This window comes from Dipodomys merriami, unplaced genomic scaffold (assembly GCF_024711535.1).
Source record: "Dipodomys merriami isolate MVZ:Mamm:240054 unplaced genomic scaffold, mDipMer1.0.p SCAF_3, whole genome shotgun sequence".
NCBI classification, from domain to species: Eukaryota; Metazoa; Chordata; class Mammalia; order Rodentia; family Heteromyidae; genus Dipodomys; species Dipodomys merriami.
The window spans coordinates 101,133,641-101,151,083 of record NW_027204492.1 but is presented as its reverse complement, the minus strand read 5'-3'; the positions used below and the strand labels follow the sequence as shown (position 1 = coordinate 101,151,083).

The following is a 17,443-nucleotide window of genomic DNA, read 5'->3' as shown; positions in this document are numbered from 1 at the left end:
ACCACTGAGCCACTTTCCCAGCCCATATTTTTAGATTTTTCTTATGTGTATATGGGCATTTTTATGGCTCAGGTATACTTGGTAAGGAATAAATTCACACATTCCCAGTATAGTAATAAAGAAACCAAGATAGGAGGATTTGAAGACCTCATTGGTGGCCATGGCATGGGTTTAATGGAGAAGCTGAATACTGAGAAATGCTAAATTCTTAGAAAGGCTGTTGGTACTTGCAACAAAGGCATGCTTGTTTATTGTTTTCTGACAGATAGCATTATAAGCATAGGGAAAAGTTCCAATAGTCCATGGATATACAGATGGCCTTTTTTAGAAGTTACTTGTTAATTTTGAGACTAATAAGGTAAACTGTAATGTGGTATCTAAAATGGCAGAAAGTCACTTGATATCACTGTTTCTCCTATGCCATGATACAAAGCTTTACTAAGATGATGTCATTAGTGGATTTGGAGAGAGCTTTAGAGCCCTGGATCTGAAACAGACCCTTGGCTTCTCTCACTTTCTTCAGTTATCCTTGTCTCCCTGCTACTTTTCTCTTCTCCTTTTAGCATTAATTATTTTGGCAAATAATCTTTGCTAAAGAGCCCCCCCCCCACACACACCATTTATAGCTCATTCCTTTCAAAACTAACCCTTCTAAGTAATTACTGTAATTTATTGTTACTAAGAGGTTTGGTTTTAAACTACAAACAACTCTACTTTTGTAGAGTAAGGGAAAGCTTAAATAAGTGACATTTAGACAGGTGTTAGTGCCTCAAGCCTAGCTTCTCATGAGGTGAAATCTGAGGATCAAGGTTCAAAGCCAGCCAAGGCAGGAAAGTCCATGGGCCACATTTTTTTTTGGTTGGTTGTGGGTCTTGAACTCTGGGCCTGGCACTGTCCCTCAGCTCTTCTGGCCAAGGTTTGTGCTCTACCACTTAAGCCATGGTGCCACTTCCGGTTTTCTGGTGGTTTATTTGGAGGTAAGATACTCATGGACATTCCTGCCCTGGCTGGCTTTGAGCCGAGATCCTCAGATCTCAGCCTCCTGAGTATCTAGGATTATAGGCCTGAGTAACCAAAGCCTTGCCATGGGCCTCCTATCTCCAAATAATAACCAAAAAAAAAAAAAACCCAGAAGGAGAGCTCTGGTCCAAGTGGTAGAGCACCAGGCTTGAGGACAAAAGCACAGGGACAGCACCCAAGCCCAGAGTTAAAGCCACAGGATCAGAAAAAAAAAGGCCACATGTAGTGTGTCCACACCCTTTTTTCATTAATGCTACTGTAACCAACCTAGGCAGGATGCTCACTTTTCCCATTATTGGCTGTGTTAGATGACTCAGTTGACTGTGTCCATGGCAGTCAATTCAAACCCTCATTCTGATTGCTTTCAGTAGAACATAATCTATGAATTAACATAAAATACCATCCATAACTGGGACTAATATACAGTGAGGCAAAATTACTGGTTCAAGATTTCTGATATACTAAAGAAAGTAATCCACAACAAAACCATTTCTTTGTCTTAACTTTTTTCTTATGTAAAGTGCATTACAAATGCTTTTCCCAAGCAGTTTGTTGGATTTAAAAGTTCCCTGTAACACAACTACGCAGTTACACTTTTAGATATTGACCATCTCTGTCCTTTCAAAAACCATGTTTAACTGTGGGGCAGGGATTATATACCTATGTTAGCATCTTTGGAAAGACCTGAAAATAGCTTGAGCTCATTTGTTTTATTTATTATTATTTTTTTCTGTTTGTAGAACTGAGGTTTGTTTCAAAGAATCAAGAAAGAAACCCATACATGAGAAACCGCGAAAGTCCCTAAGCAAGTTGGCCTTTCACAATAACAGTGTGTAGTGTTTGTTTTTAAATTTTTCTTTGAAAAGGAGCAGAATTTTTTTTGAGAGAGTCTAGCTACGCATAACCAAGGTTGGACAGGGATTTCATCCTCCTGCCTTAGTCTGCCAAGTGCTGGGATTATAAGCACATCCCAGTAGAAGGAAGTTATTATTACTTTTGTGTAATATAGGCTATTCATAGTTATGTAACATTGTTATTTTTTTCTTTTATTACACATTTCTGTGTTTTGGTGCTAGTCGTGGGCTTGAACTCAGGGCCTATGTGCTGTCCTTGAGCTTTGTTTGTTCATTTGTTTTTGTTTTTGCTCAAGGCTAGCATTCTACCACTTGAACCACACCTCCATTTTTGTCCTTTTTTGTGTGTTGTTAATTAGAGCTGGCATCGAGCTTCGATCGTCAGAACTCAGCCTCCTGAGTAGCTAGGATAACAGGCTTGAGCTACTGATACCCTGATATAGATCTTTTGAAAAGTCTTATAGCTCTGGAATCCTGGGTAAAGATGTACGGTTATATTTTGCAATAACTTAATAATACTGGGTAGTTTATATTTAAACTTAACTGATATTTTACATTTGAGTCTTCTAATCACTTAATATCTCTTTTATACCATTTAATTCTAATTTACTTGGTCTAGATAAAGGATATAACTTCTAGAAGCAAGGATGTATTGTGTTCTGAATTCCCAGGCATCTATTTTCCTCTTTTTGCCCTAATCACTTTGGGAATTAGCAATTCCCTGTTTGCTCTAAACATATGCTATTCCTTTCTGGGGAGGTGGCCTTTACTTCCAGTTGCCCTACTGGGAAAGTGATTTCTTGGGACTGTGCTTGCCCAAAATACCCCTTTCATTTCCTACAGCAGATGGCTATAACACAGATGGTAACATGTTCCTTATTCCTTTCTAACATCCCACTGTGTGCTCCCTAAATACATGATGATTCCAATCCAGTCCATGATGCATCATTTCAGTTCACTTGTTTTTCTAACTAGGATGCATTTTCATTGTCATTCATCCTGAATCAGAAACATCCAAAAAGGAGTACTATTGGAACTAGACATTCAGACTGGACTTTTCTTCATTCCCTTTCCACTCCATGTCTCTTTGTTTTCCTTTTCTACACTCAAATGTGTAGAAAAACGTTCATTCTGATGAACTTAACCCAAGTGGTCTGCTCCCTCCTATGTGGTCAGTAAGAGTACACTGATCTTGAACCTGGCCATCTCTAGCATGAATTGCCATTATTTCTTCTAATGCTCCAGCTGCTCCAGTTTCTCCTGATTCTTCAGTTCCAGTTGCCGTTGTTCCCTCTGGCTCTTCAGTTCCAGCTGCTGGTACTTCCTCAGGTATTGGTGCTCTGGCTGTTGCTCACTTCCCAACCTTCCAACTCAGACATGTTGGGGAAAATTGACTGCTGCTGCCAGATCTGGTTCTGTCACTTCTTTTGATTGTTCTCAGAAATTAGCTACACAGGGGGCTTAGTTTTCCAGCTTGGGCTCTTCTCTTTGGTGTTTGGTCTTCTGCAAATCTAATGTTGCCATCTTAGCTTCTTTAATGAGTTCTCTAATGTTTTTGTTCTTAATTTCATTAATTGGGAGCATTGGTGAATTGCTTGGTAGTATGTCAACCACTGACATCTTTCTCTTTGGCAGTTTTACTAATTCAGTCCATGTATTCTAATTCCCTTAAAGTCTTTGGCTGTTAAAACAACATAAATATCATGAGACTGTTTAGCCCAGCCTCCTTTCATATTTAGAAAATCCAGGCCAAAAAGAAGATTTGCTTAGTCACAAAGCTTGTTAGTAGAAAAGCCAAATGTAGAACTTTGGGTTCATGAGTCTACCTCCAGTGTTTGAGCCTTTGCAATAAGGATCATTAAACTCCTCAGTGAATGTCCAAGCTATTAAAATAGGAGAAACACTAGTGTTAGAAAGCTAATGTTATTTTTTTTAAGTCCAATGGGCCGGGTGCCAGTGGCTCACACCTGTTATCCTAGCTACTCAGAAGGCTGAGATCTGAGTATGGTTCAAAGCCAGCCCAATCAGGAAAGTCCATGAGACTCTTATCTCCATTCAGCCACTCAGAAAACCAGAAGTGGCACTGTGGTTCAAGTGGTAGAGTGCTTGCCTTGAGCTGAATTGCTGAGAGACAGCACCCAGGCCCAGAGTTCAAGCCCCATGACGAACAAAAACAAAACAAAACAAAATGTCCAATGGCTGAGCTTTCATGGTTCATATCTGTAATCCTAGCTGTTCATGAGGCTGGGATGTGAGGATCATGGTTCAAAGCTAGCCCAGGCAGTAAAGTCCATGAGAGTCTTACCTTGAATTAACTACTGAAAAAGCTGGAAATTGCACTGTGGCTCAAAGTGGTAGAACACTATCCCTGAGCACAAAAAGGTCAGGGACAATGCCCCAGCCCTGAGTTTAAACACCAGGATGAGCACAAAATAATGCCCAAGGTAGTAGCTTTCAAATTTATTTATCTATGTTCCTTGGCAAGAGATACATTTTATATTATGATATAGCAAACCCACATAAGGAAAACTGAAGTACCACAAGTTACTAGTAATCTTAACAAATGCAGAAAATTCTGATATTTATCATTCAAATCCTATTTTTATTTCAATATATTAATAGTATGGGGGGTTTCATTGAAATTTATCCTGTTTCAATTTTTGAAGTAGGTAATCAAAATGCACTAAATTGATTTCTGAATGCATAGCTGTTAATAGTTAAAAATACTGAGGATTGATATGTACTTGTTAAAACTCTACTTTTTTCACTCTTTCCAATTACTCCTGTTAATTCAATAACACCTGGTAAGGTTGCTTGATTGTGAGGAAGATCCACTTTTGTCACAGTTATACAGTGCCACCACTGTGTAAAAAGCAGACTTCCCTGGTTACCTGGCAACAGAAAATCCTGCTGCCTCCATGGTAATGTCACTGTTGGCTTGAATCAATCATAGTGTGAAATGCTAGAATACTCAATTCCAACTAAATGAGGTGAAAAAAAATGGTTCTTTTGCTAGGGGAACCAGCCATCTAAGGGTAACTTTGTTTAAGTGCCATTTGATTCTGAACTCAGATAATGTTACTTGGATACCCCACAAGTCTTGTCTTTTCTGGGATAGCTCCTAATGTGGCAGATTCAGATCTCCCTTCATAAGATAGCAGTCCCATGTTAGACACTCCCATACATGGACTGAACGAAATCTAGCTTGAGCTGTTTGATAAACCACTGAAGTCTGAACCAAACACTGGGTCTAGACCCAATACTGGCAATCAAGATAGCGTCAAATCTCAGACAAGACATATGGCCACAGGTGAAGGAGAGCTGACTTCCGAAAGAGAATGTGTGATACTGCTCCTGGATGAAGGAAGAAGGGAGGCTGGTCAGAAAACTGCAGATTTAATCTATAGGCCACCTATTTTCATGTTTTGTTTTTCCTCCTATTTTCGTGGTTTTGATGGCTCTTTTTATTGCAGCTTGTTTTTGTTCATTTGGGTTTATTTTGGTTGGTCATGGGGTTTGAACTCAGGGCCCAGGGCACTGTCCCTGAGCTTTTTAACCTCAAGGCTAGTGTTCTACCACATTGAGCCACAGCACCACTTTTCTGTTGGTTAATTTGAGATAAGAGTCTCACAGGGACTTTTCTGCCCAGGCTGGCTTTGAACCATGATCATCAGATCTCAGCCTCCTGAGTAGGTAGGATTACATTTGTGAACCCCCAGCAGCACCTGGCTAATATAGCAGCTTTTTATATCTGCCATATCCTGAAATCCCCAATTTAAATCTCATGGGAAGTAGCCACAGTCAAAATTAAGCATAGGTTCCTCAAGAGAAATGACAGCTTAAGTAATTAGAAAAAAATGATTAAAATTCACTATAAGAAATGAATGATTTTAAATGAAGAAAACCGAATAATACAGGTAAAGCAAAAATCAAACAAAGCAACATCTGTGTCAGATGTATGTCATGGTCAAGCTACTTTTATCTTCTGTGGAGTCCTTTAAATAGATTATGGGCCTGAATGTTTTCAGAAGGCATCTGAGTATAGTCAGTGTCCTAAACATAACCAAGGAGGATGGGCTCTGAGGATCACAGTTCAAAGCCAACCTGGGCAGGAAAGTTCATGAGATTCTTATCTCCAATTAACCACCAGAAAGCCAGAAGTGGAGCTGTGGGTCAAGTAGTACAGTGTTAGCCTTGAGCAAAAGCAGCTCAGGGACAGCACCCTGGCCTTGAGTTCAGGCCCCAGGACCAACACACACATACACACACACACACACACACACACACACACACACACACACACACACACACACACAGCACCCTGGCCTTGAGTTCAGGCCCCAGGACCCCCCCCCCCCACACACACACACTAAGGTTTAGTGAACAACGTAAGTTCACTTTGACAAATAAAGCCCCCCCACACACACACACACTAAGGTTTAGTGAACAACGTAAGTTCACTTTGACAAATAAAGCCCAGCTAATTCCATTGGTTACCTCTCAAAATTGGGTATTGTACTATTTAGTGGTTTCTTTTGCCCAAGCCTTCTGTCATGAAACAAAACAATTTCTACTTGGGGATTAGAAAATGAATGCTAACTATTATAGTAAAGATCATTTTGATCTGTTAGAACAGGTTTTTCTCCATACAGTCCAGAATAGGAAAGTGTGACATTTACATTTTTAAATGATATCAGATCTAGTATAGTTTGAAGTTTTTAAATGTAAATACGCAATTTCTACATTAATGATGGATTTTTTTTTCTTTAGTAACAAGATCAGGTCTCTGCTATCTTCGTCAAAGATTGTTTCCAAGTTATACACTTTACATTGAGCTGTTTAAATTTTCTTCTCCCAACCAGCCTGCCTTCCTCTTAAGTCTTTGGTTCACTCATGTGTGTTTAGATAAATACATATTTCAAACATTTTTGTAAGGTTTTTCCATAAGAAGAATATGAAATGAAAGCTATAAGGTTTGTATTGTTCTCATAATTTGGTCTGTAATTTTGCATAGAACCTTTAAATTTTCCCTCATAAATTTGTTCTTTTCTAACAATTTTTCCCACTCATTTCTAATTTCTAATTTCTCTCTTAAGAGCTATAGCATTTTAATTGTGTATGGAAACTAATCAATCTCTTATCGTTGACAGTGATTTCATTAAGTTTTTATTGTTATGACTTTTTTTCATATGTGTTATATTTTGATCTATAGTGTGGCTTGATCTAAGAACCCAGTCTACTGTTGAGAATCTTAGTAAAAGAATTCCAGGAAATAATAACTTTGTCAAGGTAAGAGATCACTTCAATAATATATTGTCAAAATTTTATTTTTAAAAATCCAATGTTAACAGATTTCACAAACAAACCTCCTATTGGGCCTTACATCTAATGGTAAAGTAGTTGTGTAATAGATTTATAGAATATAAACTGAGGCCCAGGTTGATGGATTGACAGGAATGGTAATTCAAGCATTCTTTCAGTATTTATTCCTATTGTGTCCTGTTGCCCAGCGAAGAAAGTTCTGGGTGCCTTGAGGTTTTATGCATCTGGATTTGGGAAGAGGGAGAAAAAGTAGAAGATAATCTAGTCCTTTACTGAAGACTTCTACTTCGTATAAGCAAAAATATTTTTTAAAAATTCTTGGGCTGGGAATGTGGCTTAGTGGTAGAGTACTTGCCTAGCATGCATGAAGCCCTGGGTTCAATTCCTCAGTACCACATGAACAGAAAAAGCCATAAGTGGTGCTGTAGCTCAAGTGGTAGAGTGCTAGCCTTGAACTAGCACTGAGCCTTGAGTTCAGGGACAGTGCCCAGGCCCTGAGTTCAAGTCCCAGGATTGAAAAAAGAATTCCTAATTTTCAGCCTTCATATATATCCTTCTCTTCATAGCAATGAAGGAAGAATTTCTAAACATCAAAGCCAAGTTCTAGAATTCAAAAAGAACTTTTCATGTCCTGTATTTTTTGTTGATATGTTTATTTGCTTGGCTTTTGGTTTTTGGATTATTCTCTTTCATTTGCTAATAAGATGCTTATATCATTTTCCTTTGGTCCTTGGATCTGAAAACCAGTGTGCAAATCCCATTAATAATAACTGTCCAGCCAACTATTCTTTGCCCTTCTCCCTGTCTAAACAGTTTCAGCTTTACCTTGAATGAACCCTTGCCTGTTTTCCTGATCCATTCTTTTTGTCACACTGCCTGACCTCTCATGGTCACATCCAGCTGAACTGGGCTTCTGGAGACACATGTTTTTTTTCCCAGTGATACTTAAGGCAACATTTTTTTGCCAGTCCTGGGGCTTGAACTCAGCCTGGGCACTGTCCCTGAGCTTCTCTGTGCTCAAGACTAGGACTCTACCACTTGAGCCACAGCGCCACTTCCAGGTTTTTATGTTTATATGGTGCTGAGGAATTAAACCCAGGTCCTCATGCATGTAAGGCAAGCACTCTACCACTGAGCCGCCTTCCCAGCCTAAAAGGCAACTTTTAAACTTTCTACCCATATCATAAAAATCAAGTAATAAAGCTGGGCACCAGTGGTTCACGCCTGTAATCCTAGCTACTCAGGAGGCTGAGCTCTGAGGATCGCAGTTCAAAGCCAGCTTGGGCAGGAAAGTCCACGAGACTCTTATCTCCAATAAACCACCAGAAAACAAAGTGGCACTGTGGCTCAAGTGGTAGAGTGCTCACCTTGAGCTGAAGAGCTGAGGGACAGCTCCCAGGCCCAGAGTTCAAGCCCCACGACCGGGGGGAAATAAATCAAGTAATATGTACTACCTCACTGCCAGGTTTGTGGGATCTTCAAAAATCATCCTATGAGATAATTCTTGGTCTTCCAAGTCAAATAATATTTCCATAAGAAGATGTTGCAGATGCTGGAGGGGATGTGGACAGAAAGGAACCTTACTGCATTGTTGGTGGGAATGTAAACTTGTTCAGCCACTTTGGAAAGCAGTATGGAGGTTCCTCAAAAGACTCCACATAGAACTCCCCTATGACCCAGCAATCCCACTTTGGGGCATTTACCCAAATGTTTACAAACAAGACCACACTAAAGCTACCAGCACAACAATGTTTATTGCAGCATTATTTACCATAGCTAAGATATGGAACCAACCCAGATGCCCCTCAGTAGATGAATGGATCAAGAAAATGTGATATATATGCACAATGAAATTCTATGCCTCCATCAGAAAGAATGACATTGCCCCATTTGGTAGAAAATGGAAAGACTTGGAAAAAATTATATTAAGTGAAGTAAGCCAGGCCCAAAGAAACATAGGTCCCATGGTTTCCCTTATTTGCAATATCTAGTATATGTATGAGTCAAGGGGAAAAGGTCAGATAATGTGATGTCAGGAAAATGAACCCTTAGATATGTATTTTAATTTTTTTTCTTTCATGCATGTGTTTCTAACGCATTTATAAGATTATATCTTTGTTGCTTTGTATGTCCCTTCCCCACAGTATAACCCCTGCTTTCACTATATTTGATGTCAGTATAACTTGTGGAGGAGATGGGGAAAAACCAGTTGTTTAAGGATACAGGTGGACCTGTTGCAACAATGAGAAGTACAAGTTGTCATGTCCAAAACGAGCTTTACAACGTCGGTGCGGGTGGGGGGGGGGGAAGGAGAAGGATTGGGATTGGGGGGGGAGGGGGTAGGCTGGGAAGGGATGTGAAGGGTAAACCAAAGGAGGAGGCTGCAATGCTTGGTAAGAAATGTATGCATTATCCTGCCCATGTAATTGTAACCCCTCTGTACAGTATGTTCACAAATAAAATTAAATTAAATTAAAAAAAAGATGTTGCATTAAGTAATGGGTTTTGTTGTGGTGGTGTGGTTGTTTTGCCACTCCTAGAGTGTGGACTCAAGGCCTAGACACTGTCCCTGAGCTTCTTTATTTGAGGCTAGTGCTCTACTACTTGAACCACATCTCCATTTCTACCTTTTTTTTTTTTGTCGGTCATGGGCCTTGAACTCTGGGCCTGAACACTGTCCCTCAGCTCTTCAGCTCAAGGTGAGCACTCTACCACTTGAACCACTGCACCACTTCCAGTTTCTGAGTGGTTTATTGGAGATAAGAGTCTCAGGGACTTTCCTGCCTCGCTGGATTTGAACGGATTTGAACCGTGATCCTCAGTTCTCAGCTTCCTGAGTAGCTAGGATTATAGGCATGAGCTACCAGCACCTGGCCAATTTCTAGCTTTTTGTTAGTTAATTTGAGATAAAAGTCTCATGGACTTTCTAGGTTGGCTTTGAACCATGATCCCTAGATCTCAGGCTCCTGAGTAGTTAGGATTACAGGAGTGAGCCACTGGCACCTGGCTGCATTGATTTTTTTTTTAAGTTCTAGGAATTTTATTTTATTTTTTATTGTGAAAATACTGTACAGAGGGGTTACAATTACATGGGCAAGATAATGAGTACATTTCTTATCAAGCATTGTAGCCTCCTCCTTTGTTTCCCCTTCCCATCCCTTTCCATCCTCCCCCCGCCCCCCTACCCAATCCTCCTCCCCCCCCCCCCCCCGCACCAAAGTTGTAAAGTTCATTTTCAACATAACGACTTGTACATCTCATTGTTGCAATGGGTCCACCTGTATCCCCATTTAAACAGTTTGTTTTTTCCCTTCCCCTCCACAAATTATACCGATATCAAATACAGTGAAAGCAGGCGTTATACCGTGGGGGAGGGACATACAAAGCAACAAAGAAATAACCTTATAAATGTATTAGAAACAATTGCATGAAAGAAAAAAAACCATTTGAATACATACTTTAGGGTTCATTTCCCTAACATCAACTTATCTGACCTTTTCTGCTTGACTCAGACATATACTAGTTATTGCAAATAAGGGAAACCATGGGACCTATGTTTCTTTGGGCCTGACTTACTTCACTTAATATAATTTTTTCCAAGTCTTTCTATTAAGATTCTTAATTTACAGATTGCTATAAATAAAGGCCAACTTTTATATTTAAATTTTTATTTAATGCCTTAACAAGTGAAGTTGGATCTGACTCTTGTCAAGGAAGATTGATAAGTACATGTGTTTCATTTTTACCCTTTAGTCTTTATTCAGTCCTTGCTCCTGTTCATTGTATTTGGTGACTTTAGTCAGTGGACTATTTATGTAGAATAATTTTGTTTTGCTTTATTCTGGAATGTCTATGTTCTACTTTACTTTTCACTCTTTATATTACTGTGTTATTTGAATATTATATATGTGTATAAACACAAAAATGTTATTGTTAAAAAATCATGTGTTTGAAAACACCTTTTTTTTTGCCAGTCCTGGGGCTTGAATTTAGGGCCTGGGAACTGTCCCTGAGCTTCTTTTTTTGCTCAAGGCTAGCACTCTACCACTTGTGCCACAGTGCCACTTCTGGCTTTTTCTGTGCATGTGGTATTGAGGAATTGAATCCAGGGCTTCATGCATGCTAGGCGAGCACTCTACCACTAGGCCACCTTCCCAGCCCTGAAAACAACCTTCTCATTATGGTCATTAGATATATACTCTGGTTTTCAGTAGTGTACTACTTTGATGACATAAAATATAATCTTCAGACTTTAGGGTTAGGTTCTATTTATACTGGTAATTTATTGCAAAACACCATCTACAGTAACACTATCTAATTACAGGATGTTGTGTCACTTAATTTTCTCTTTACTTTGCTTGCTACGTGGATGCTCTTTGAACTGCAAACATAATTGTTCTGATCTTTGTTTCTTGACCATGCTTTCCTGTGCCATCATGAGATAGGAAAAGTGTTTTCATTCCTAGTTCTAGTGATTATGCTTTAGGACATTTAACTATTTTCTGATTTCTTGAGTTCTTTGACATGGAGGTTTTTGTTTAGAACTGTTATAAATTTATTTTGCTGAATTTCCTGTTTTAGTCCAAGACAGGACTTCCACTTAGCACTTACTTCAGTGCAGTGAAACTTCGTTGGCTCCTTGACAATGTGAAAAAAGTGCAAAAGGCTGTGGAAGAAAATAGAGCTCTTTTTGGAACCATTGATTCATGGCTTATTTGGGTATGTTTAAATACAATGTATATATGGAAAAGTTGTCGAGTTTTTTTTAGAATGACTTGCCTATCATTTTCTACCAACATTTTGAACTTTCAGTTAGCATTGTTATTGAAAAAAAACACTCAAGGAGTAGCAGAATATTTCAGCTTTCATTTGTGAAGCATGTTGTCTGCTTCCTCTTTTTTCTCTTGCCTTTCTTGCTTTGAACTTGGAGGATAATGACCAAAGACATAAATCTAATATATTTAGAATAAGTAACTGAGTCTTTCTCTCACCTGTCATATGCTTTTTTTTTCCTTCCAAGGAATTCCTCAGAAAACAATCTATTTAACATGACAAAATACATAAGGTACTTTTTTCATTCACTTTCAACATTTCATACCTGTCTTTTGTGTAATCAAGCCATAATAGAAAACTAAATAAGAGTGGAAATTTTTTAAAGTAAGGTAACAAGGAGTTTATTTAACAAAGAGACAGTAAAGGCTGCTCAGAAGAGTACTGAGAAGCAGCAGGACTCAGAAACTGGTTGTTCCAGAAATTTCTTTTATATAGTCTCTTTTTGCTTAAGCTGAACAGAAATTTTAGACATTTCCAAGATATATCTTAAAAGTACATTTCCCTTGTGGTTTGTTCTCCCACTTCATTCTCCATTATTTTCATCATGAGTGTTTTCCAGTGTTCTTAAGAGTAGAGGAAATAGTCTAATGAGCATCTCTAACAATAAGCCAGCTGCAACAATTATCGACCTACGGGCCAATCTTTTTTCAAGAATTGTATATACCTATTCTTTCTCTCCACAGATGAATTTTTTCCCTAGTATTGGGGGTTTAAATCCAAGGCCTCGAGCACTTACTTGCTTAACTTGGCTTGCTTGGCCCACAGTCTACCATTTGAGTCATGCCTCCCCCCTAGCTTTTTACTCTTTATTTTAAAGTTAAGTCTCCAAGATAACCAGACTGGCGTTAAATGGTGATCCTCCAGCTGTTAGCCTCCTGAGTAGCTGGGATTATAGGTGTGAACCATTGGTACCTAGCCTCTGACAGATCATTTTAACACAAACCCAAGCATATCATTGCATTTTTAAGTAGTATGTGAACATTTTTCGACACTTGAGGAAACACAAGTGAATATTGTCTTGTTTCTCATTTGCCAGATCCACAAAGCAGGTCTTTCAGAATCATTTCCTGGATGAAATGCCTTATCCATCCCCTCCCTGTGCTTAGAACAGGGCAGTTGTGCTTTGTGCTCCAAAGGACCAGCTGTTTATTATGTGCCAGTCATAGTTGAATGAGTAGCTATTACAACTGCCTTCAACCAGAGAGACAGGATGTGGGAACTGTGAGCTGGAGACTGAAGGGAGTCATTTTTCTACCTTCATTCCTTTTATAAATACGGGCACCACTGAATGTACTTCCTGGTTGTAGGTGTTAATATGGAATTTTAAATTCTTCACGATATATGTGAATTGTTATTAGGAAAGAAAAAAATTGAGAATACATGTCTCTAAAGCCCTTAGGTAGGCAAACTTTTCCATTTATTTCACATAGTCAAATTGAGTAAGACTGAATTTTCCAAAGATAAGATAAAAACAAAACTGATTTCTTTCCGTTTGTTTAACCACCCACTAACTAAGATTACACTAACTCTGTGGCCACAAGCCCCATGTGTCTATGGATACTTGAAATACAGTCACTTTGAACTATGATGCACTATGACTATAAAGTACATAGACTGTACCAAAAGAAGGCCAATTGTTTGGTAATTTTTAATATCGGTTAAATATTCAAATTATATTTGGAAAGCTGGCCACTATTGGTTCACACATGTAATCTTAGCTGCTCAGGAGGCTGAGATCTGAGAGTTAAGGTTTAAAGACAGCCTGTATAGAAAAGTCCTGGAGATTGATATTTTCAATTAACCAACAAATTGCCTGAACTGGAGGTCTGACTCAAGCAGTAGATAGCCAGCCATGAGGGGAAAAAGCCAAGCAAGGGCATAAGGCCTTGAGTTCAAGCCCCAATACTGGCACAAAAATTATATTGAGTTTAATAAAATAGTGTTATTAAAATTAATTTCACCTGCTTCTTTCTGTGTTTTTAAAATCATGGCTACAATGCTTATAATTATGGATGTAGCTCACATTTTATTTCTATTAAACATTGCTGAAAACTAGAAAACTCAGTAACTGGAATGTTGTGCTTTTTGTGCTCTGCTGCTGATTGTGGCCCTTAACAATAGCAATGTAAATTAAATTGCAAATATTACAAATTTAATCTTGTCTGTTATATTCTGTCTAGAGTCTGACAGGAGGAGTTAATGGCGGTGTCCACTGTACTGACGTAACGAATGCAAGTAGGACAATGCTTTTCAACATTCATTCTTTAGAATGGGATAAAGAGCTCTGCGAGTAAGTTGTGTATTACACTAAGTATAGCTTTCCCAGTGTGTTACTTATTTATAACCCAAGCTTCACTATTATCACTTTAGTGGATCACCACAATTTAACTATTGACAACTGCAATATGAAAGTGTATGTTATACTCTTTTTTTTTTTTTTTTTTTTTGTCGGTCATGGGGCTTAAACTCTGGGCCTGGGCGCGGTCCCTCAGCTCTTCAGCTCAAGGCTAGCGCTCTCTCACTTGAGACACAGTGCCTCTTCCAACTTTTTCCGCTTATGTGGTGCTGAGTTATCGAACCCAGGGCCTTATGCATGCAAGGCAAGCACTCTACCACTGAGTTACCTTCCCAGTCCCTGTTATATTCTTTTTTAAGGGAGACTTACTACTGCATATAATAAACAGGTGCAACTAATTATTCTGAATACATTAAGAGTCCTTTAGAAAAGTACTTTGGTTTCTTAGTGTACTTTTAATTTTTATTGAATTGATTACACAAAGGTAGAGTGTTAAGTGCCCAAATATAGGGCTGGGTAGTGGCTCAAGCGGTAGATTGCTTGCCTAGAAACCCCTAGTACTGCCAAAAAAATCACTTGGGTGCCAGTGCCTTATAATCTTAGCAACTCAGAAGGCTGAGATCAGAGGGTCAGGGCTCAAAACCAACCTAGGCAGGAAAGTCTATGAGATTCTTACCTCCAAATAAACTGCAAAAAGCTGGCAGTTAAGCTATGGCTTTAGTGGTAGAGTGCCAGCCTTAAACAAAAAGGCTCAGGGACAGCTCCTGGGCCCTGAATTAAATCCCTAGGACTGGCATACACAAAAACATTTTAAACATATAACTATAGTCTGATGGTTTATATACCTATTACTTTAACTATGTTTCAATGCATTTTCTAATTATTTATATTTTTCCTTTGAGTGCATATAAAATTTTCTAGGTGTTTATTCAAATGGTGTTATATACCCAAACATGATATTTTTCAGATTTTTTGGAATTCCAATGGAAATTCTTCCAAATGTCCGGAGTTCTTCTGAGATCTATGGCTTAATGGTAAAAATATTAAAAGGGGGAAGGGGAGACTTAAAAAATTACTATTAAAAATTCAATAGTCAATTTTACTGTGTTTTATAGTTTGGGATATGGACCTTTTCTGTGAATGTTGGTACTATGTAAAAAGTTGTTTAAATAGTCTTATAACTAAAAATAGTACAAATTGTCTTCATAAACTTATAAACCTTAATTGATTTTTCTTAGGATAACCTAACTTCAAACAGTGGTGTGGGAATGTTTGAGCCAGTTTATTATTTTCAATCAAAATAACTAGTAGCTACGATAATCTGCTTTTAATTTTGAGCAGGTACTATTCATAGATTATTCAAGTTCTTTTTCTTAAAGAATGTTTCCTAATGGCTCTTGTTATCCTGAGAAAGATCTAGCCAAGAAACTGAAATTAAAGAGTCTGTTTCTGAATTGAGATTGCTAATTAAACTGATTTCCATAATATTTTTATTATTGCTTGCATTGAAACCTCACAAAAAGTAGTTTCAGCACAAAGTATGTTGCATCATTGAGAATCTGTGGTCAGACATATGTAATGAGAACCTCTAGGAGAATTGGAATTTGTATTTGAGTATGAAAGTGGAGAATTTGTGATAAAAATTGATAAGTTTAAGACAACTTACCAGAAGATTAGAAAGAAATTCCTTTATAGAGTTCATTAGAATAGAGTTGAAGCCCAAGTGCTCTGGATGAACCTTGAGATTTCACTGTTTAATTTTTAATAAAGCTTTTTTAAGGCGACATGGAATTTCTTAAGGCAGGGGTCGCCACCACAGTATCTATAATAAAAGTGCTTCGACACCTTCACACTTACCACAAACTGAGTTGTCTCAGAGAAAAGAAACTATTCTTGAGAAATAGTTTCAGTGATTGAAAGAAAACAGTTAACTGGCCTAGTTTTCTCTTGCATTTAAAATGTTATGCTTCTGTCCCCCTTTTTCCTCTTGCTGACTATAGAAAATCTCTCATAGCCTGGTGAGTAGGTTACCCACCAATTATGCTGCCCATTCATTTGGAAAAGATACAGTGCATTTCCATTTATTTTTAGACAAGCAGAAGTTCATTTACCAAACAGACTTACCTAGAATTTCCATTATCCTCCAAAATATAAGCTCAGTTTAGTTTGTTTTTTTTTAAAAAAATTAATCCTATTCATTTCTCAAGACCAAGAGTAATGCTTCCCAAAATAAAAGAGCTAGGTTCCTGGAATGAGTGATGATGATGTTACCTATTACAAAGTACAGTTATAATGTACTTTGAGCTTTAGAATAATAGGGAATTTAGATATCATTTAAAAATATTCAAAACATTTATCTTAAATGTTATCTTCATCGATTTTTCAGACTAGTTAGTTGGAAATGCACTGTCACTTTTTCTGCATGCTTCATCAGAGGATGCTCCAGGAATCCTCCAGAAGCCTCCCCACCCCCACTTGAAGAAAAAAGGAGCGCTTCATGTGCCTGAAGTAGATTCTGCTAGGTTTCATAATTTCAAAAGTATAAGCAGACGTACAGCATTTAAATAAGTCAAGATGAAGCCTCTAGGTTCCCTATCGTTTCACTTTAAGTCCTTTAAGCAATTTATTTAGCCTTTGCAATCTAGGTTTAGGTTTTTGAAGAAAATATATAGTAAATAAAAACAGCAGGTCTTGGGCTATGGGTGTCATTTAGTGATAGAGAACTTGCATAGTAGTTGTACAAGTCCTTGTGTTAGATCTCTAGCACTGGGAAAAGAAAATAACTTGAAATATAGCAGTTCTTAAAGAAATAAAATAATTCCAGCTATTTAGAGGGGATTTAAAAAAAAAATTTTGTAAATGTTTCTCACATATATGTTATTAGTTCCTCAGCATCATAGATACATGAGGAAGATTCGATTCTTCCCTTCACTTTGATAGCCAGGGTACTAAAGGGCTCCCAGTAGCCATTAGCACCCAGGGCCATTTGCTCATGAACAACAGGCAAAGGAGTCACTCCAAAGCCTTTATTTGGTGCTCTTTCTGGCATATCACCCTTAATTAAGGGATCCCTTTTATTATTTCCCCTAATGTTTTGATATCAGCAAAAATAGCTTTG

General features: G+C 38.1%; 1 protein-coding gene across 8 annotated transcripts in view; it reads left to right on the top strand.

The window, feature by feature from the left end:
* Positions 1-17,443, top strand: part of Gk (glycerol kinase) — an 88,266-nt gene that overhangs the window by 33,529 nt on the left and 37,294 nt on the right. For 4 of the 8 annotated variants that reach the window (XM_070040678.1, XM_070040684.1, XM_070040683.1 and 1 more), the window contains exons 5-10: positions 3,120-3,203; positions 7,087-7,163; positions 11,778-11,915; positions 14,210-14,319; positions 15,293-15,359; positions 16,326-16,343. In XM_070040678.1, coding sequence (XP_069896779.1) covers positions 3,120-3,203; positions 7,087-7,163; positions 11,778-11,915; positions 14,210-14,319; positions 15,293-15,359; positions 16,326-16,343 — 494 coding nt within the window. The remainder of the gene's footprint in view (positions 1-3,119; positions 3,204-7,086; positions 7,164-11,777; positions 11,916-14,209; positions 14,320-15,292; positions 15,360-16,325; positions 16,344-17,443) is intronic. The other 4 variants (XM_070040685.1, XM_070040686.1, XM_070040679.1 and 1 more) reach the window with 3 other exon arrangements.